This window comes from Suncus etruscus, chromosome 5 (genome assembly GCF_024139225.1).
Source record: "Suncus etruscus isolate mSunEtr1 chromosome 5, mSunEtr1.pri.cur, whole genome shotgun sequence".
NCBI classification, from domain to species: Eukaryota; Metazoa; Chordata; class Mammalia; order Eulipotyphla; family Soricidae; genus Suncus; species Suncus etruscus.
In genome coordinates this window covers 115723621-115742434 of record NC_064852.1, presented here as the reverse complement: position 1 = coordinate 115742434, position 18814 = coordinate 115723621, and the positions used below count along the sequence as shown (strand labels likewise).

The window sequence follows — 18814 nt, the reverse complement described above, 5'->3', positions numbered from 1 at the left end:
TCTCACTGCATGTAAGTTAAGTTGACTTCTCCAACATTTTTTAGGTGAGTACCCAGAACATGAAGATGGGTGGGCTGCCTCGAACAACACCTCCAACTCAGAAACCCCCCAGCCCCCCAATGTCAGGGAAAGGGACACTTGGGTGAGTATGCAACTAAAATGGAAAACTATTTCATGTGGTGTTGTGTGAAAGCTCATACTACGTATAAGTAAATGTTTTAAGTATTGATAAGAGAACATTTCCATAGAATTGTCATGCTATGCATATCCTTTTGGGACAGACATCAGACATTTTAATATTAAAACTTTAAGAACATTTTGTTTTGAAGATTTTGTAATTTCTAAATTTGAGGTAAAATTCTAGCCCAAGTTCTTGATTTATTATAAATTGTGTTCTGATTCATTTATAAGTAGTTCTTGAGTCTTTTATATTAAAGCTATTGTTCAGATTGTTTTCCTGAAGAATATAATAGATCACAAAACTATGTGTATCTTGCATTTTGAGGATATGAAACTTGGCCCTTGTATAAAATTGGGCTCCAGAGTTGATTTTTGGCAGAAGTGGTCAGATAATGGGAAATTTTGACATTTTTCTTATATTGCATCATATAGGCAGGTACCCATAGAGCACAGAAGCTAAATGACTAAAATTATGGTTCATCTCTGCTCCTGCTTCCTGTGTAAAGTCTTTTATTCTGTTTTTTCATCTGTAAAAGTGGGTTAATATCTGTCCTCTAACAACTTTTTAGATTCTCTGTACTACAAATTGGAATATTTAACAATTGTGTAAGATAAGACAAAATGCTTTGACAATCATTGGCTTTATGATATATACTAAAAAGTTTTCATTGACATTCTTTTTGGCCCCCCCCTCACCAAAACATAAAAGTCTAAACCTAAAAATAACAAACCAAAAAGGATTATCAACAATACTAAACTCCAATAAACACACATCCAAAATGACCTAATCAAGCACTGTGTATTTTGCATAGGACAAAGATGAGTTGGGATATAAAGGAGGAGGAAGGAGACAAGGGAAGCCAAAAATAAAAATCAATTCCAGCCAGGAAGAGGATAATTTTATTCTGGTTCGATTTTAAAGAAGAGAACATAATATTAAGCTTGACAGTTGTGCAGGAGGAATTGTAGAAAGAAGGTCAGAGGAAGTATTTGTCTTACTTTTTTTGGTGGAGCATTTTATTTCTAACATGTGTAAAACCCAAGAGGTTTTGTTACCTTTAAATCAAGAATATTGGCAACGGGCTGGCAAGATAGTTCAGCAGGTAAGGGTCTTTACTTATGGCTAACTGAATATAGTTTGCTGAGCACTGCTAGGCATGATTCTCAGGATAGGGCCAGCAGTAAACCCTGAACACTAACAGGTGTTCTGATCCCGCCCTGCCACCCACTCACCCCCAAAAAATAAAATAGTAGACTATCTGATATTCATTGTTGTTTTTAAAATAAGGTTTTCTGTTTCTCTCAAATTTTGAATGTTTGCTCATTTGTATGTCATGTTTGCGAACTTGCACGTGAACGTGTGTGTGTGTGTGTGTGTGTGTGTGTGTGTGTGTGTGAGAGAGAGAGAGAGAGAGAGAGAGAGAGAGAGAGAGAGAGAGAGAGAGAGAGAGAGAGAGAGAGAGTGTGTGTGTGTGTGTGTGTGTGTGTGTGACTGACTAAGGATTCTGTAAGGTCATTGGAGACCAGAGTTACTGGTTGATGCTGGAACTTGGCCTTCACACTGTCTTTTGCCTAACCCTGTCATATTTTGTTTGTCTGCCCTGGTTTTTTTCACCTTGTTTTTATCTTGCATTCATCATATAGATCTCAGATTGGTAAGTTTCTTTTCATGAATGAAACAGAACATTTCTGTCGTTTGGTAATTAGATATGTAGAAATCATTTGTTTTTCCCATTGTTCTATATTGACATCATGTTTTCCTAAACCCCTGTTTAGTATTGCAAACCCAAAGTACTCAGCAGTTGAGTTTTCTTCCTTTGTTCAAGTATCTCATCCACTGCCCCTTATTTATTTTAGCTATTGATCTATAGACGAAGACATTTTCAGAATATAATGGACAGGGTCATTACAATGTGATCTCATCTATAACCAAAGAGCCAAAGAGAACAGTGTTTCAAGGGTGTTTTTTGGGAGAGTGAATTATTATAAATACAAAAAGTCAGGTGAACCATATCAGTTTTAGGAAAAGAAAGAATTTAGTTTTTACATCTTAAGAATTCTATTTTTTATCCTTTTAAAGGCCATAAAATGGTCTTACCTCTATAAAGGTTAGTTTCCTGTTTGTTGAATATTTTTCATTGTCATAAAAGTATTCGGAAACTGAGAGATAACTAGCTTAGTATTCACAAATATTCTGATCTACATTTATTTCCCTCTCAGGTGCTTTCTTATTCTCTCCCTTTAATAGGAAAGAGTTTTAGAGAAATGGAAAATGCAAATCAGTCCATAAACATCTTGCCTGGCATTTGACAATTCAAAGTAACTAAGATAAAGTTTAACAGGCCTTATTTTTTCCCCTCATTTTGTTTTAAATACTGACCTCTGACAGTCCCGAGACAGAGAAAATGAGATTAAATTGTATATTTCTAAGACAGGCATGTAGTTAGTTTAATTTCCACTTATTTATTTACTGCGTAGAAAGGAAAATAGGGCCAGCAGTGTGGCTCAAGAGTTAGAGCACATACCTCCATGTGGGAGGCACTGGGCACTCTGAGCACTGCGGCCTGCGCTTTGTTGGGTGTGGTTCCTTCGGCTTGTTCCCCAGCAACCCCAAGAGCCAACCTGGTCCCCAGTACCACCCATGTTGACCCCTGCAGCCTTAACAAAAAGAGGAATGAGGTGCCTTGGCTGCAAAGGATTGTGTGTGGGGGTTGTGTAGTCTAGTAGTTCAAAGCCCGTGCATTCACTCACTACTGTTGACCCCCCTCTAAAAAATGGGGATTTGGGGGCACCCATTGACTCACCTGGTAGGAGAACCTTGGCGTTCTCTGAGAATGCAGGAGCAAAGTGGTGTCAGTCAGCATAGAGCACTGAGCAAGGAGACCTCACAAGCCAGAGTACACGTCCAGCTGGAGCTGGCTGAATGGTGTTTCCCGCAGGGACACAGTGAATGACAGTGTGGGTCCCCGGTGGGGATTGCGTTTGGCTGGCTGGCAGCTCCGGGCTGGGGTGCCCACCTTTGCTAATCCGACCGTGCATCACTCTTCTTTCGTAGGCGGCACTCCCCCTACCGCACACTGGAGCCCGTCCGTCCCCCAGTGGTACCTAATGATTACGTTCCTAGCCCAACCCGTAATATGGCCCCCTCGCAGCAGAGCCCTGTGAGGACAGCTTCTGTGAATCAAAGAAATCGAACGTACAGGTACTTCTCTCCCTCATCACGGCCCGGGCCGCTCACAGCCCATCACCTGCCGACGTCTTAACCTTCAGTTAAAGCTCTCTCATTTCCCCCCAGCACTCAGCTCTCTTCCTCACTCTACTTCCCCCACCTCATCTGATTCCTTTTCTCTCTCCTCATCTTCTGGTGCAACTTCTGAGCAGGCAGGATGTTAACAAAGGAAAAAAAGGAAAACAAGCAAGCAAACAAAAAAGTGCAAACATGTCTCTACAAGATGATTAGTTAGCACTGATTAAAAACACACAACAAAACAAAACAAAACAAAATTATAATCCTGTCTGGGAAATTTCAAGTTGGATTTTTGTTTTGGTGGAACTTTACAGATGAAAAACTCGACCCTGTAAACAGCCATATGTGATACGTAGATAGTAGGTCAGTCTGTGTCGTGGCAGATCAAAGGAGTTGAACCCTTCCTTTGGGTCACCTTTTACGAAAGTCGTTTTCTTCACACAGGCATCCTACCGGAGTGCAAGACTGTACCCTTGTTTTTACCATTTCTGTCCACGTAGCACATTTTCCCTCCGTTTCTTGAACCTGTGCTCTCAAGAAGTGGTCTGACTCGGGCTCTTCCAGCTCAGCCTCTTCCTCCGCCTTCTCACCCACCTGCTCCTTGAAGGGGGCCTGTGGGAAGCCTCGTCCTTGTAGCCTGTCTTTGCCTCGAGCCCGGGGAAGTGCTGGCTCGTCACAGTGTCCCTTGTCCTCACGTGTGGCCGCTTGTGTCCCTCCAGCAGCAGCGGCAGCAGCGGGGGGAGCCACCCCAGCAGCCGGAGCAGCAGCCGGGAGAACAGCGGCAGCGGGAGCGTGGGGGTCCCCATCGCAGTGCCCACGCCCTCCCCTCCCAGCGTGTTTCCAGGTAGGCTCCAGCGCCCAGCCCACTCGTGGCCCCCCCCCCCCTCCGTCCCCTCTGGGTTCCAGTTCTGTTCTACTCCTTCCCCCTTCAGTGGCACTGGGCTGGCTTCAGGAGTAGGCTTTTCTCCTTCTTCTCCCCTTTAGGACTCCATGATTGCTGGGAAATCTCTCTGCATCTATTATCTTTAAGCAAGTACTGTGTAAGTGTAGGCTTCATTATTTGTGGTTTGGTGTTTTTTGGTGCTGGTATTGCGAATGGCGAGATTTCGGGCGTGAACTACATAGTTAACCCAGCACTGCAAGCGTTTGGACACACAGGGACTGTTGGTAGCAGAGGAGTAGGGGGAAAAATCACAAAAGTAATCCTGGCAGTTAAATTAGACTTTGCTCTTATGACTCTTTAGTCTCTGAAATGCCATTCTCTTTTCTCCTTAACTTAAGGACACACAAAGTTAATTAAAATTTAATTTTCAATGCACGAGGCTCTGGGCCAGGAAGATAGTACAGGTGGTCAGGTGCTTGCGTACCTGTGTGCAGCCAATGTGGATCAGCTCCCCAGCTCCAGAGAGCCTCTTGAGCACCACCGGGTGATCCCTGAACATAGAGCAAGGGGTTCACCCTGAACTCTGCTGCGTGCACCCCCAAATCAAAACTAAGCATAAAGAATACTGTTTAATAGTTTATTGACAAATATTTGATGATGCTTTATTAAAAACTATACTTTTTTTGCAAATTGGTTTGTTTTTGGCCACATCTGATGATGCTCAGGAGTTATTCCTGGCTCTGCACCCAGGACTTACTCCTGGCGGTGCTTGGGGGACCATATGGGATGCCTGGGATCGAACCTGGTGGGCTGTATGCAAGGCAAGTGCCCTTTCTGCTATACTATCATTCTAGGCCCCAGATTTGTTTTTCTAAATTATTTTTTTTTACCTGATAACAGTATTTATAACAGTACTTGATGTATGTGTTTTCTGATTTATATGATTAGAAATGTAATATTGTTGTTTTCTGCTTATGTGTAGTCCTATATACTATTTACAGAACTTTATGCTAAAAATCATAGTATGAAGGGAGCACATTTCTTTTAGAGTAGTGGCATTCAGGTAAAAAAGAAATGCTTGAAAAAAAAAAGAAAAAAAAAGAAATGCTTGGTTTTTTATTTATTTTTTGGTGTGTATGTGTGTGAATTGAAAAATCTGGTCCTTCCTCGAGCATCCTGAATTGGCCGCAAATACAATAATCCTTTAACATAAGCCTCATTCACTTTATGAAAATGCTTTTCTCTTTTTCCCTCGGTGGTAGCCTGATGATGGTCTAAGGCTCGATTCTCTGACTAAAGCCTCTTGCCTCTTCTAACCCTCCATGCTGCCTCCAGTGCTCAGCTGATACCTTTCCATCCTCTCTCCCCAGCCCCCGGCTCAGCCGCTGCTCCTCCCCTTCCTGCTACTTCTGCACCTGCCCCTGCCCCTCTCGGCTCTGCCACTGCCCCTTCCTCCGCTGCCCCAGATGGTGCTGCCGGGGCGCCCCAGACCCCCGCTGATGGCTTCACTTCTCCTCCTCCCCCTGTTGTTTCTTCTGCTCCCCCTTCAGGTGAGTATGGACCCATTATTGGGCAAGGTCCTCTGTTTCTTGTGGCTCCCTCCCGCTGTATTTCTGTGTTATCTCGACATTTCTGAATCATAGTGGGCTAAGTGGAAATGACACAGGACCCCAGGGGAGCCCTTATGGGGGAGTTGTGTCCATCCATTCAGGTGTACTCTCACTTGAAACAGCGCACCAAGTTTTACAGCTTTCTTTGTGCATTTACTATAGGCGGTCTGTGATTCAGTTTGGAGAGTGGTCATTGCCAGTTGTTACAGTTAAGCCATTCACAAAAAGAAAAGTTCGGCGATAATTGGGAGGTTGATGTTTGAACGCAAAATTTATAATTCTAACAGAATTTATCTCTAATAGCCTTGGAAATACAAATGATGAAATTTTTAAAGAATTTCAGATTTCATTGTTACTTAAGGTTAACTTAAGGTGTATTATTTTAAAATTACAGTCCATCTGGAAACTCGCTTATGAACAACTTTTAAAATCGTGGCTTGTTAAGACCAAAATAATTGAAATAGGAATCCAAACTTTATTTTGTGAAGTTAAAATAGTGATGCTACTTGATTAGTGGAAGATATAAAAATGGGCGCATCAACTTAACTACCAATAAATAGATAGCTTCTGAATAGCGCTTTTTAAGAAAACTTTCAACAGTGGATAAATGTAAACATGGATCATTCTTTATTTGCTTAGAATTCTGCTAAATCCATCTAGTTAGTTAAATATAAGATCCTTTATACAAATCCTGCAGCTTTATAAACACTTATTGAAACTGGTGCTAGGCTCCAAAAGGATATCACTGTGACCTGTCAGTAAGCATGTTATTAATGAAATCATAATTTAGTAACAGGTTCCAGTTGTTAACACTGAATAAATATTTGTTTTGTGAATGGATAACTGCAGCTTTATAAAAATACAGAACAAGGTAAATGCCTTGACAGCTGATATCAATATAATATTTTTTATAGTGTCTTTGAATCACCAACTATTTTTCCTTCATTTTTATTAAGGTATAATTTGTTTACAAATGTATCCTTTCCAGTGTGTAGTCCTATCAGTTCTGGCAAATGTCACTACATTTCTAGTCTGGATGGTAAAAAGGACCTATTATTCCCATATTTTATAGACGTGTGACTTTGTTTTGCTCCTTCCTTTCACTTCTAATTTCTGACAATTCTTTTCTTGGATCTAGTTTTTTTTTTTTTGTTTTTTTGGCCATACCCATTTGATGCTCAGGGTTTACTCCTGGCTGTGCGATCAGAAATTGCTCCTGGCATACCATATGGGATGCCAGGAGATCAAATTGCGGTCTGTCCAAAGTAGCACTTGCAAGGCAGACACCTTACCTCTAGGGCCACCTCTCTGGCCCTAGATCTTGTTTTATCTCTAAAGTTTAACCTTTGAAAAGATTTTCAATGTAATGTGTAAATGGGAGTGTCCATGATTCCAACTGTGGAGTCTTTTAGATCTTTTTTAACGTAATACTTTCAGACTTAATCATGTTGTTGCAGATGTCACTATTTTTTTTTTTATTACTGAAAATGTTCTGTTATATGAATATACCACGGTTTGTTGATTTTTTTTACCCAGATTAATTATTTCCAGTTTGGGAAGATTACGAATAAAATTGCCATAAACAATAATATATAATACAGACTTTGGTTGGAGCAGGGTTTTCCTTTTTTTTGGGCCACACCTGGTGACGCTCAGGGGTTACTTCTAGCTATGCTCTCAGAAATCGCTCCTGGCTTGGGGGAGCCACATGGGATTCTGGGGGATCGAACTACAGTCTGTCCTAAGCTAGAATGGGCAAGGCAGATGCCTTACCGCTTATGCCACTGCTCCGGCCCTACATTTGTTGATTTTTTTCTTTTTTTTTTTTTTTTTTTTTTTTTTTTTTTTTTTTTTTTTGGTTTTTGGGCCACACCCTGTGACGCTCAGGGGTTACTCCTGGCTATGTGCTCAGAAGTTGCTCCTGGCTTCTTGGGGGACCATATGGGACGCCGGGGGATCGAACCGCGGTCCGTCCTAGGCTAGCGCAGGCAAGGCAGGCACCTTACCTCCAGCGCCACCGCCCGGCCCCTGATTTTTTTTCTGTTATGAATTATACTCTAGGTATTATATCTGTGATCTCTCCCTTACAAAAAGCGGAAAGATTTTGTTCAACTTCTTTTTGTTTGTTTGTTTGTTTTTTTTTGGTCACACCCAGCGGTGCTCAGGGGTTACTCCTGGCCCTGCGCTCAGAAATCGCTGACTCTGGGGACCATCTGGGATGCCGGGGATCGAACCCATATCCTTCCTGGGTCAGCTGCATGCAAGGCAAATGCCCTACCACTTGCTACTGCTCTGGCCTCTTTGTTCAACTTCTTTGAGAATTTTTAGTTAAGTCTGTGGTAATAAACAGTAGCTTTATTTTCAAGAAACCAAAGTAAATGTCTTTCTAATGATATGAATAGTCTCTTATGTAATGAATGCCTTTGAATCTCTGAATTTTTTAGACTCAGAAGTGACAACTCGAGGTTTTAGATTAGATCTATTTAAAATTCTCTACATTATGTTGTTATATGTTTTAAACATGATCTTATGGGCTGGAGTAATAGGCCAGTTGGTAGAGCATTTGCCTTGCATGCAGCAGAGCCAGGTTTGATCTCTGACATCCCATATGGTTCCCTGAGCACTACTAGGAGTAACTCCTAAGTACAGAGTCAGGAGTAAATCCTGAGCACTGCCCGGTGTAGTTCCAAACCAAAAATAGATAAATAAATGCAACCCTAGGCTATTTTTGTTATTTTTGTTACTGACTAATTAAAATGCCAAAGATATATTTGTATCTGGTGACTTAAGTTATAAAATGTACCTTTTAAACAATAATGTGTTAGCTATTTGCTTGTCATATTATTTATAATGTTGGATTAAATTTAAGCTTCAGTGTTCAATATTATTTTAGAACACTATTGATTTTTTTGGCTATCATCTTTAAGATTAGGTATTATGGTATATTCTGAATAGTATTTGTAATATTTTAATATGATTCCATTGATCCTAACCAAGTTTGATAAATTTTATGAAATCCTTGAAAATGAATTTTAGTCATGTAAAAACCTTTTGACTTCCCTGGATATGATAAAATATTGTTGAAGGTGCTTTATTTCTTATTTCCTCCACCTTTCCTCATTTTCTCTTCTTTTCCCTTCTCCTTTTCTTGGTACACTTCTTTTTCCCTCCTTACCTGTCTCTGCCCTCCCTTCTTCCTCCTGATTGCATCTCAGGAATGTTCCTTTTATTGCTCTGTGGAGTTAGACCAGCAGCTGATGTTTATGCAAACTCTTGGGGATACTACTTTGTAGGGGCTAAGGGGCCAGACTAGTCCATGCTGGGGATGGAGCTGGGTGGCTGTATCCTTGTGGGTGACTGTTTCCTCAGCTGGCTGCTTTGAAGTAGGCATTGAGCAAAGGTTAAATTTTTAGCTGGCATTAGCTGTGAAAGTACCCAGAGGGGAAAACAGAGTAAAATTTGTAATAAATAAGTATAGCTTTGGGGTTGAAAATGTTGATGCACATTTTGTATTTAAAATTTTCAAAAAAAGGAGCCAGAGAGGTGGTGTTAGAGGTAAGTGTCTGCCTTGCAAGCGCTAGCCAAGAAAGGACCACAATTTGATCCCCCCGGCGTCCCATATGGTCCCCCCAAGCCAGGGGCAATTTCTGAGCGCTTAGCCAGTAGTAACCCCTGAGCATCAAACGGTTGTGGCCCCCCAAAAAAACAAAAAATAAATAAATAAAGCATTTTTTGTCCCCCAATTCACAATACAGACCAGGCAAAGGGCCTGGGTTAAGGTGTATATGGGGTGCATTTACTGTACCTCCTCTTTCTATACAGTCAGTGTAAAGAACTCAGCCTGTGGTAAGCATTGGGAGGCCTTTTCTTTCTTTTTTTTTATTATATAATATGTGTGTGTGTGTGTGTGTATGCCCTTCACCAGTGCAACATTCCTATGTGTGTGTGTGTGTGTGTGTGTGTGTGTGTATGTGTGTGTGTGTGTGTGTGTGTGTGTGTGTGTGTGTGTATGCCCTTCACCAGTGCAACATTCCTATCACCAATATCCCAAGTGTCCTTCCTCCCCACCCCACACCGGCCTGTACTCTAGACAGGCTTTGCCTGGTCTGTATTGTGAATTGGGAGACTAAAAAAAATTCAAAATTATTAATTTCTTATACACAATGGAATATTATGCAGCTGTCAGGAGAGATGAAGTCATGACATTTTCCTATACATGGATGTGCACGGAATCTATTATGCTGAGTGAAATAAGTCAGAGAGAGAGAGAAAAACGCAGAATGGTCTCACTCATCTATGGGTTTTAAGAAAAATGAAAGACACCCTTGTAATAATAATTTTCAGACACAAAAGAGAAAAGAGCTGGAAGTTCCAGCTCACCTCAGGAAGCTCACCACAAATAGTGATGAGTTTAGTTAGGGAAATGACTACATTTTGAACTGTCCTAATAACGAGAATGTCTGAGGAAAATGGAGAGCCTGTCTAGAGTACAGGCGGGGGTCGGGTGGGGAGGAGGGAGACTTGGGACATTGGTGATGGGAATGTTGCACTGGTGATGGGTGGTGTTCTTTACATGACTGAAACCCAAACACAATCATGTATGTAATTAAGGTGTTTAAATAAATTTAAAAAAAAAAGAAAAAAAAAAAAGAAGGAGATTTGATTGAGAGAAAAATTTGACTGTCTACCGAACAAAGTTGGAGCAGATAGATCTCTTTCTGGAGGGATACTTCGCTGTCCTCTGATACATACATGCATATATATGTATGTATCTTATATGTATATGTATATATATGTGTGTGTTTGTATATATCTATGTACCTAGCTATAATTAAAATTAGGAATGTGGTTTATAATTCATAGATATGGTATATTTATGTGATACATTGTAGGCAGAAAATAAATGCCTTGAATTTACAAAAAAAATTATTTTCTTAGACATTTTTAAAGACAAAATAATCTAGCTTTTTAGAGATACTTGATTGACTAAAGAGGTTTATTTTTGCTTTAAACAAATTACTTTTCTGTCCTGAATTTTCTAGTGTTGTTATTTTAGAACAAAACTGTACCTTATATGTTTTCTTTGAGTTCTCCAAATGTCATCTTGTTTTCAGTATTTACTTTTCCGGAGGTCAGTGAGTGGTAAATTTTAATTAATTGTGGTTTTTGAAACTGTTCAATTAGTAACTTAATGAAATGGTATTACTCATCTCTGTAGCTTTTCCAAGGAACCTAGTCATGTTTTCCTTGTCTAATCTAATTATTCCTGCTTTTGCACTTGGATGTAATATTCGCTGAGCAGTAAGTGCTCCCTTGCAATCTGTTTGTCAACAGAGCAATTAGCTAAACTTTGTTACTTTTAATAATATTGTTAGGATCCAGGCATAACTTCTAAGATACTTTATTGTCAGAGATAATTTCCTTTTAATGACAGACTCATGTTTTGTGTCTCCTTTTCCAGGCCATCCTGTTCAGTTCTACAGCATGAACAGACCCGCCACTCGCCACACCCCACCAACAATAGGGGGTTCTTTGCCCTACAGACGTCCTCCCTCTATCACCTCCCAGACCAGTCTTCAGAGCCAGATGAATGGAGGCCCTTTTTATAGCCAGAATCCAGGTTAGATTTTTCTCTTCATTCTATAAAATGGTTTCTATAATTAACCATCTCCAGTCACAGGAATAAAAAAAAGTAAAACAACACTTTAATTACCAGTGATATCACACCATAGTAGGGAATTAGTACTATTTGTAGGATGAATGGAAATATCAAGACCAAGTTGCAAGTATATGGCTTCTAGTTCTTTTTAAGTCAATGGTTTCCAAAGTTACAGAATTTAGCTTTTCAGAACAAAATTATTTTTTTTAATGTGCTAGTGGTTATTTACTTTAAAAAACAATACTGCAAACTGGGTTTCCTTCTTTCTCAGTTGGATATTATTGCCTTATGAAAAAAAGCAAATAATAAAAATTGAGTTTACTTTGACAGAGTTAACATATGGCAGAGGAAAAATAGAATGAGTTTTTTTCAGAGTAACTCTGCAGTTATACCTGGGCCACACCAGGCTGTCCTTGGGGGTTACTCCTGGCTCTGCACTCAGCAGTTACTCCTGCAGGTGCTCAGGGGCTGCTCTTGGTTCTGCGTTTAGAAGTTACTCCTGGCGGTGCTTGGGGAACCATTGCTGGGTTTTGAACCTGGTCAGCTATGTGCAAGGCAGACACCCTACGCTCTGTAGCATCACTTCAGTCCCTCCTAGACTTACACTCTCTCACTCAGTTCTCACAGCAAACCTATGCTGGGGAGGCTGGGATGAACTTCATTGATCTAGATAGAACAGCTGTCTTTCACTTGCTTTGTGGGTATTTGGTGCATAATTGGAAATAAGCATAATCCTTTTTTTTTTTTTTTTAACTTCTTCCCCAGAAGAGCCAGTATTAGACTCCTACATGATACAGGAATGTGACTCTTTCCCCTGAGTTTTGCTGAGCCTGTCAGTCACCCTGTGGGCAGCCTGTTCTGTCTCTTCTGAGCACTGATCTAATGGCTCTGAAATTCCCCATTTGTGGCGACCACCCTTTGGGGAAACCTTACTGTCTTTGTGAGCATTCTGCAGAAGACATTGGATAATACTATTTTTGCAATATGGTCAGAAATTACTCCTGGTGATGCTCAGGGGACCAAATGGGATGCCAGGTCGGCCGTGTACAAGGCAAAGGTCCTACCTGCTGTACAGTTGCTCCAGCCCCTAATTTTTTTTTTTTTATTAAAACAAAATTTATTTTCAGTTATGTGGTTTACCAAGGTGTTCCCAATACAACTGTTTCAAAGTTACCTTTTTTATTTTAATGATATTTTGAGGCCAAGTCTGGCAATGCTCAGGACTTTTCTTGGCTCTGTGGTCACGGATCATAGGGACCCTGATGATCAAACACAGGTCAACTGTGTGCAAGGAAAGCACCCCACCTGTTGTAATGATCGCTCCAGCTTCAAATGTATTTAAAAATACGTTTTCCTTCAAATTACAATTGAATATACAGATACTTTTCTGTAACCTAAGTGCATTGCCTTGTTCTTAAATGTCAGTTTAATATATATGGCCACTTTCATAGTTCTATTGGAGAAAAGTCTCCCTGTAAATAATTGAAAGTCTAAACAAGCAGTGAGCCTTTTTGCCCTTCCTTTATATTGTTGGCTTATTTTAGTTTTGTTTTGGGGCTTGGGGACTCCCATTAAATGTCCAGAGGCCCTTGCCCGGAGAGATAGCACAGTGGTGTTTGTGCCTTGCAAACAGCCAATCCAGGACCAAAAGTGGTTGGTTCCAATCCCGTTGTCCCATATAGTCCCCTGTGCCTGCCAGGAGCTATTTCTGAGCAGACAGCCAGGAGTAACCCCTGAGCACCGCCGGGTGTGGCCCAAAAAAAAAAAAAAAAAAAAATGTTCAGAGGCCCATCTGGGCCACGTCTTGCCATGCTCTACCTGTGTTCCACACAATGGAGATCTCCTACATTTTGGAACGCATCTTGCTGGTCCCAAAACTTCTGCTTTAGAATGGAGCTGAGAGGTGTTTTGATGTCAAGATGGGGCTGGTCCTGATGAAAGGCTAGAGCTGAAACTCGTTTTTTTCTTTGCTGGGAAGTGGGAGTTAAAGGCATTGGTTTATGGCCATACCTAGTAGTACTCAGGCTTAGTTCTGATTCTGTGCTCAAAATCCTCTCCTGATCATTCTTGGAGGGGACACATGCAGCCCCAGGAAGTCCATAAGCCTTCACTTGTAGACTGTTATGGCCCTCTCATTGCTCCTTAATACAATCCAATCAAAGAACTGGTAATATTAATGTATTAGTCATCTGTCAACAATGAAGGGTGGTTTTTTTTTGTTTTTGTTTTTTTATCGAGTCACTGTGAGATATAAAGTTACAAAATTGTTCATGATTGAGGTTGAGTATTTGAGCACCCACACACCCCATCACCAGTGTCCAGTCCCCTCTGCCAGTGTCCCCAGTTCCCTCCCACCTAGACTGGTGATTGGGGGAAAAACAATTGGCCTAAAGGCAGGTTTTCACTCTTGGGGCTGGAGCGACAACACGATATCAGTTTACACATGCTTGGCCTGGCACACAGTGTGCGCCATGAATGTGTATGACTGGGGTTCTGTCCCTGCCACCTCCCTTGGCTCCCTGATTCCCACCAGGAATGGACCCTTAGCACAGGGCCAGGAGTAAGTCCAGAACCCCCCCCCCACACACACACACGAGTAAGTCCAGAACACCACACACACACACACACACACACACACACACACACACACACACACACACACACACACTTATATTTAACTTACATGTCTAATCACACACACACACATGTATTTATATATAACTTACATGTCTAATCCTAACTTGGTAATTGTATTAGTTCAGACTGAAAATACAAAGTACAGACAGACTAAGTGACTTCCAACAACAAAGACTGACTTTCCTGGCCTAAAGTCTGTTAAGTATGAGACAAGGTTCTGGGCTCCAGGTTGCTGCTGCCTTCTGAAGATCTCACAGCAGCAGATACAGGAGCTTGGAGCATCTCTGACAAGGTGTCAGTCCCAGGCATGAAGTCCCCATTCATGTGAGCCTCTCATGACTCACCCCAGAAGGCTCCACTGAGTTAGGGCGTCTCCATGTATTCTGGGGTCTGGCAGAGGGGAGCTGCTCACATCCAGTATTTGAGAACAGAGCCAGGAGTAACCCCTGAGCATCGCTGGGTGTAGCCCAGAAACAAACCAATCAATGAATTAACAAATAAAGTTTAAAAAATATATTTTAGGGCTGGAGAGATAGTATGGAGGTAGAATGTTTGCCTTGCGTGCAGGACGGTGGTTCGAATCTGGCATCCCATATGGTCCTCCGAGCCTGCCAGGAGCGATTTCTGAGCTTAGAGCCAGGAGTAACCCCTAAGCGCTGCTGGGTGTGACCCCAAAACCAAATACATATGTATATATATATATATATTTTTTTTTTTTTTAAAAACATGCAGATATAAGGTAAAGTGGATTGTGTTCTCTATTTGATGTCACATTTTTGATTGAGGTTAAGGAAGCTAAGTTCATGCAGTTTCAATAGTAAAGAGGTGATGGCTCAGGTATCTGGTGTAGTGATTTCAAGTGCAGCCTCTTTCCTGTAAGATTCTTTTTTTTGAATTCGACATCCCTGCCCTGCATCTTGTTCATCCTTTTGCTTTGCACTGTCCAGTGTGCATTTCCTGCTCCGTCCCTTTCACCCTTTCCCCTGCCTGCTTCTGGGGCCGAGTCTCTGTCTGTCTGTCTGTCTGTCTGTCTGTCTGTCTGTCTGTCTGTCTGTCTGTCTGTCTGTCCCTTTGTCCCTCTCTCGCCTCTTTCTCTTCCTTCCTTTCCCTCTCTCCCTCTCTTCTTTTTTTAACACCTTGGTTTGCACTATTATTACTGAAGGAGAGCCATCCACACATATCTCTTTCCTGGCACACCCTTCCTGACTGTCCGCTCTTTGTGGCAAGTTTCCCACCATGGGACCGGTCCTCCTAATCCTCATCTCTATTGTCTCTGGATATCATCCCACACTGTCTTTTATTTTCCTTTATCCCACAGATAAGTGAGATTATTCTATGTTTATCCCATCCCTCTCCTTCTGACTCATTTCGGTCAACATAATACATTCCATGTCCACCCATGCATACGTGTTTTGCCCCTTCTAAGCCTTTGCTTTTTCTTGATTCTCAACCTGCCTTTTATTTTCAGCCTTTGCTGTTGAGTACCTTTTCATCTCTGTTTAGGAGTCATTTCTGTGTGGCCTTGGTCAGGGCCACTACTGTGAACAGTGACATTCCGTCATCACCTGCCGGGAATCACTTTATTATTGGGCCAATGTTATTTTGTCTTGAGTTTCCCATTAGAATGTGATCACTTTGGAGGCAGTGATTCTTTATACTTTTAGTTTTACTGATTTTAGCTGTAATTTTGAACTGTAATAAAAATGATAATTTTAATAATAATAATAATTTTGAATTAATAAGAATTTTGAATTTTAAGAAGATGCATCCCTGATTTTACATTCATTCTGAAGAAAACTAATGATAGAGTTACTTTGGGACATTGGAAAATGTACTTGGTGCATTTGTGCCCTATGCCAAATATTACCTAGGTTGAAGACTGACTAGTGTCCAAACAAACTGTCAGGTACTTTAGGTGGAGGGAAAGATTGGAGAAGAGAGATTGATTTGAATGAGGTCGGTGTCTTTCTACAGAATCAGAGAAAATGTAGCTGACCACAGCTGTGTGGCTACGAAGAAGGACATTGGTGCAGACCTGACACTCAGAGGGGCGTGTCACTTCTTTCCAGTAGAGAGAGCACTTGCACTTAGAAGGAAGTCGGTGTGTGTGAAATATAGGAAAAACCAATTAATTTACCTTTTAATAAAGTAATGAAAACTACAAATTTTAGGATGTTGGGTTTAGAATGTAAATTTTTTTTTCTGGGGTCAGAAAGATATTACATTGGGCAGGGTGATTGATTTGCACATGGCTGACCCAGGTTCCATCCCCAGCATTTCATAAGTTCCTCTAGGAATGATTCCTGAGAGCAGAGCCAGGAAATAAGTCCTGAGCACTTCCTGATATGATTTTAAAAAAAGACAATATAATGTTTTTCCATCTATTGACGAACATTTAAAATTGTAGCCTACAAGATAAAATTGAGAAAACAATTATCACATAATCTCAAATATGTATTTCAGAGATGCTATTGATATGAAAACATCAGTTTGCCATTATATGATAGAGTGTATATAAGAAATGCTTCCTGTGGTAATAATTATGGAAAATTTGTCAGCACCCCACTTTTGTTTTTGTTCCATGTATTAATGAACAATGAATCCCTGCAGGAGAATGTGCTTCAATAGCATCTGATGTGTTTGTGCATGGTGCTTGCCATATGTTTGCTTTATTGTATTACCCTTTCCTTTGATTGTGCCTGCCCGTCCCCCTTACCCTCCACCCCTTTTTTGTTTTTGCAGTACCTCTCGCTCTCGCTCCTCCTCCCTCCATTCTACAGGTAACTCCCCAGTTACCTTTAATGGGATTTGTGGCCCGAGTCCAAGAAAATAGTAAGTTATGTCTTCTTTATGCTGTAGATCAGATTATAGGCATAATGTCATTTCTATGTGATTGGTTGCAGAGACATTTCCAACATTCTGATCGGAACTGACTGTTAGGAACAACAGCAGGGTGCTAAAATAAATAAGACAAAATTCTCTACTTCTAGTGATGAGACAAATTAAAGTGTGGCTCTAGAAGAGAGCTTCTATGTCACTAAGGAAATTCTTTGGACTTCGAAACTCTTCCACCTTTTTCTGCAGGTTGCTCAGACAAGTTATAAATTAATTTCCTGACACTGGGATTTCAGGATTTTGTGACTGGCCTGAGAGATTGGACCATGGCGGCTTTACGACCACTAAGCTCCCGATCTGATACCCGAGAGACTTCACTATGTGATGTGGTCCACGTTGACCTGGTGTGGATTCATGTGGGATCATGGAGCTAATTCAGTGGCTGATGGAGTCTTCGCTGTGGGGACTCAGCTCTGGGAACTCGGCCCGCACATAGGGAGTGCAGGACCAGGATCCAATAGCTGGATTCTTCCCTGTCAGCATTTCTACCACACTCAGGCCTGGGTGCTGAACTGAGGATGTTTCACAGGGTCAGGCTAATGCCACCCAGTGTGTGTGGCCAGTACCAGCCTTTCCCTAGAGACAGTGGCCTGCATTCTGATGCCACAGCTCTTGCTGTCTGAGGAACAGGCACCCCAGTACTTGACTGTGAACTCCCGAGACCAGGGGTTGGGGCCTGTTCTGTTCATGGGCTCTTTCCCTGTCACTTAGAAAAAACACCTGGCTCATAGGAGATCCTCTCCATCTCCTTCAGTGGCACTTCTCTGACTGACTAAATGACTCTCTTGGTTGACACAGTTCTTTTTTTGGGCATTTAATTGGTTAAAGTCCAATCTTAACTGGCCCGAGCGAGGGCTCATTACATATTTCTGAAAATATCCTATTTTATTTCTGCTTTTTTTGGGAAAGTAGCCCATGAATATTTCCCATTTATATCTCACAGAGTGATTGCTTTTGGGGTAATCATTTTTCCTTTAACATTCCAAAATCATACATTTCTCGCCACAAAGTGTATAAAAAGCTATATATGGAGTCTATTGTGGCTGATTTTGTAGACAAACACACAAAAAACTAGACATGCAGATCAGTGTCTACCTTGGAAACATACATACATTTGGGGGGGTTATCTTCATATTTTTACAGAGTTTATTACTCTGAGGCTTCTTGGTAGCCGATGTTTGCTCTCTGTTAGGGCTACATGTCTACATGGGTTGCACTGGGGTGAATGGTGTAGGGGCCTTTCTAGTAGAGCTCTTTGGGACCACCACAGCCAGTGGTACTGCGCAGGGATTGAACTCTGGGAGTTTCACACACTCCGTACTTTCCTCACTATTCAAACTACTTCCCTGTCCTTGATTTTAATTTTCATCTTAAAAGTCCTCTTTGGCTCTCTGCTGTTCTTCGGACAGAGTTAGTACTGTTTTAGGCCCATTCCATTTTTTTTAGTCCTTTTCAGCTTCCTCCAGACTTCTGCACTTGGCTCATTTTACATGCTTCCTACTTTCTTACTTTTGCTTTGTTCTGCCTTTTCCTCCCTTCCACACCTGACATGAAAGTTTCCACCCCATGCCCAGCACTTTGTATTCATGCTTCAGGTTTCAGGACTCTAGAAGTCTGATCCCGTGCTCCTGGATGTGGTGCCTTAGAGCATTGTGCTCAGATTCCGCTTTGGTTCTGTTTCCACGACTTCTCCCTGCTCCTCG

The 18814-nt window shown here is 41.4% G+C and overlaps 1 protein-coding gene and 1 non-coding gene across 27 annotated transcripts in view; one reads left to right on the top strand and one right to left on the bottom strand.

Moving 5' to 3' along the window:
- Positions 1-18814, top strand: part of ABI2 (abl interactor 2) — an 86825-nt gene that overhangs the window by 59049 nt on the left and 8962 nt on the right. For 3 of the 26 annotated variants that reach the window (XM_049773243.1, XM_049773224.1, XM_049773222.1), the window contains 6 exons: positions 45-142; positions 3236-3382; positions 4147-4271; positions 5681-5860; positions 11382-11540; positions 16959-17048. In XM_049773243.1, the coding sequence (XP_049629200.1) occupies positions 45-142; positions 3236-3382; positions 4147-4271; positions 5681-5860; positions 11382-11540; positions 16959-17048 (799 nt within the window). The remainder of the gene's footprint in view (positions 1-44; positions 143-3235; positions 3383-4146; positions 4272-5680; positions 5861-11381; positions 11541-16958; positions 17049-18814) is intronic. The other 23 variants (XM_049773247.1, XM_049773232.1, XM_049773234.1 and 20 more) reach the window with 11 other exon arrangements.
- On the bottom strand, positions 9651-9783 carry LOC126010026 (small nucleolar RNA SNORA51). Its single transcript, XR_007496167.1, has one exon. It is a non-coding gene; the product is annotated as a small nucleolar RNA SNORA51 (small nucleolar RNA).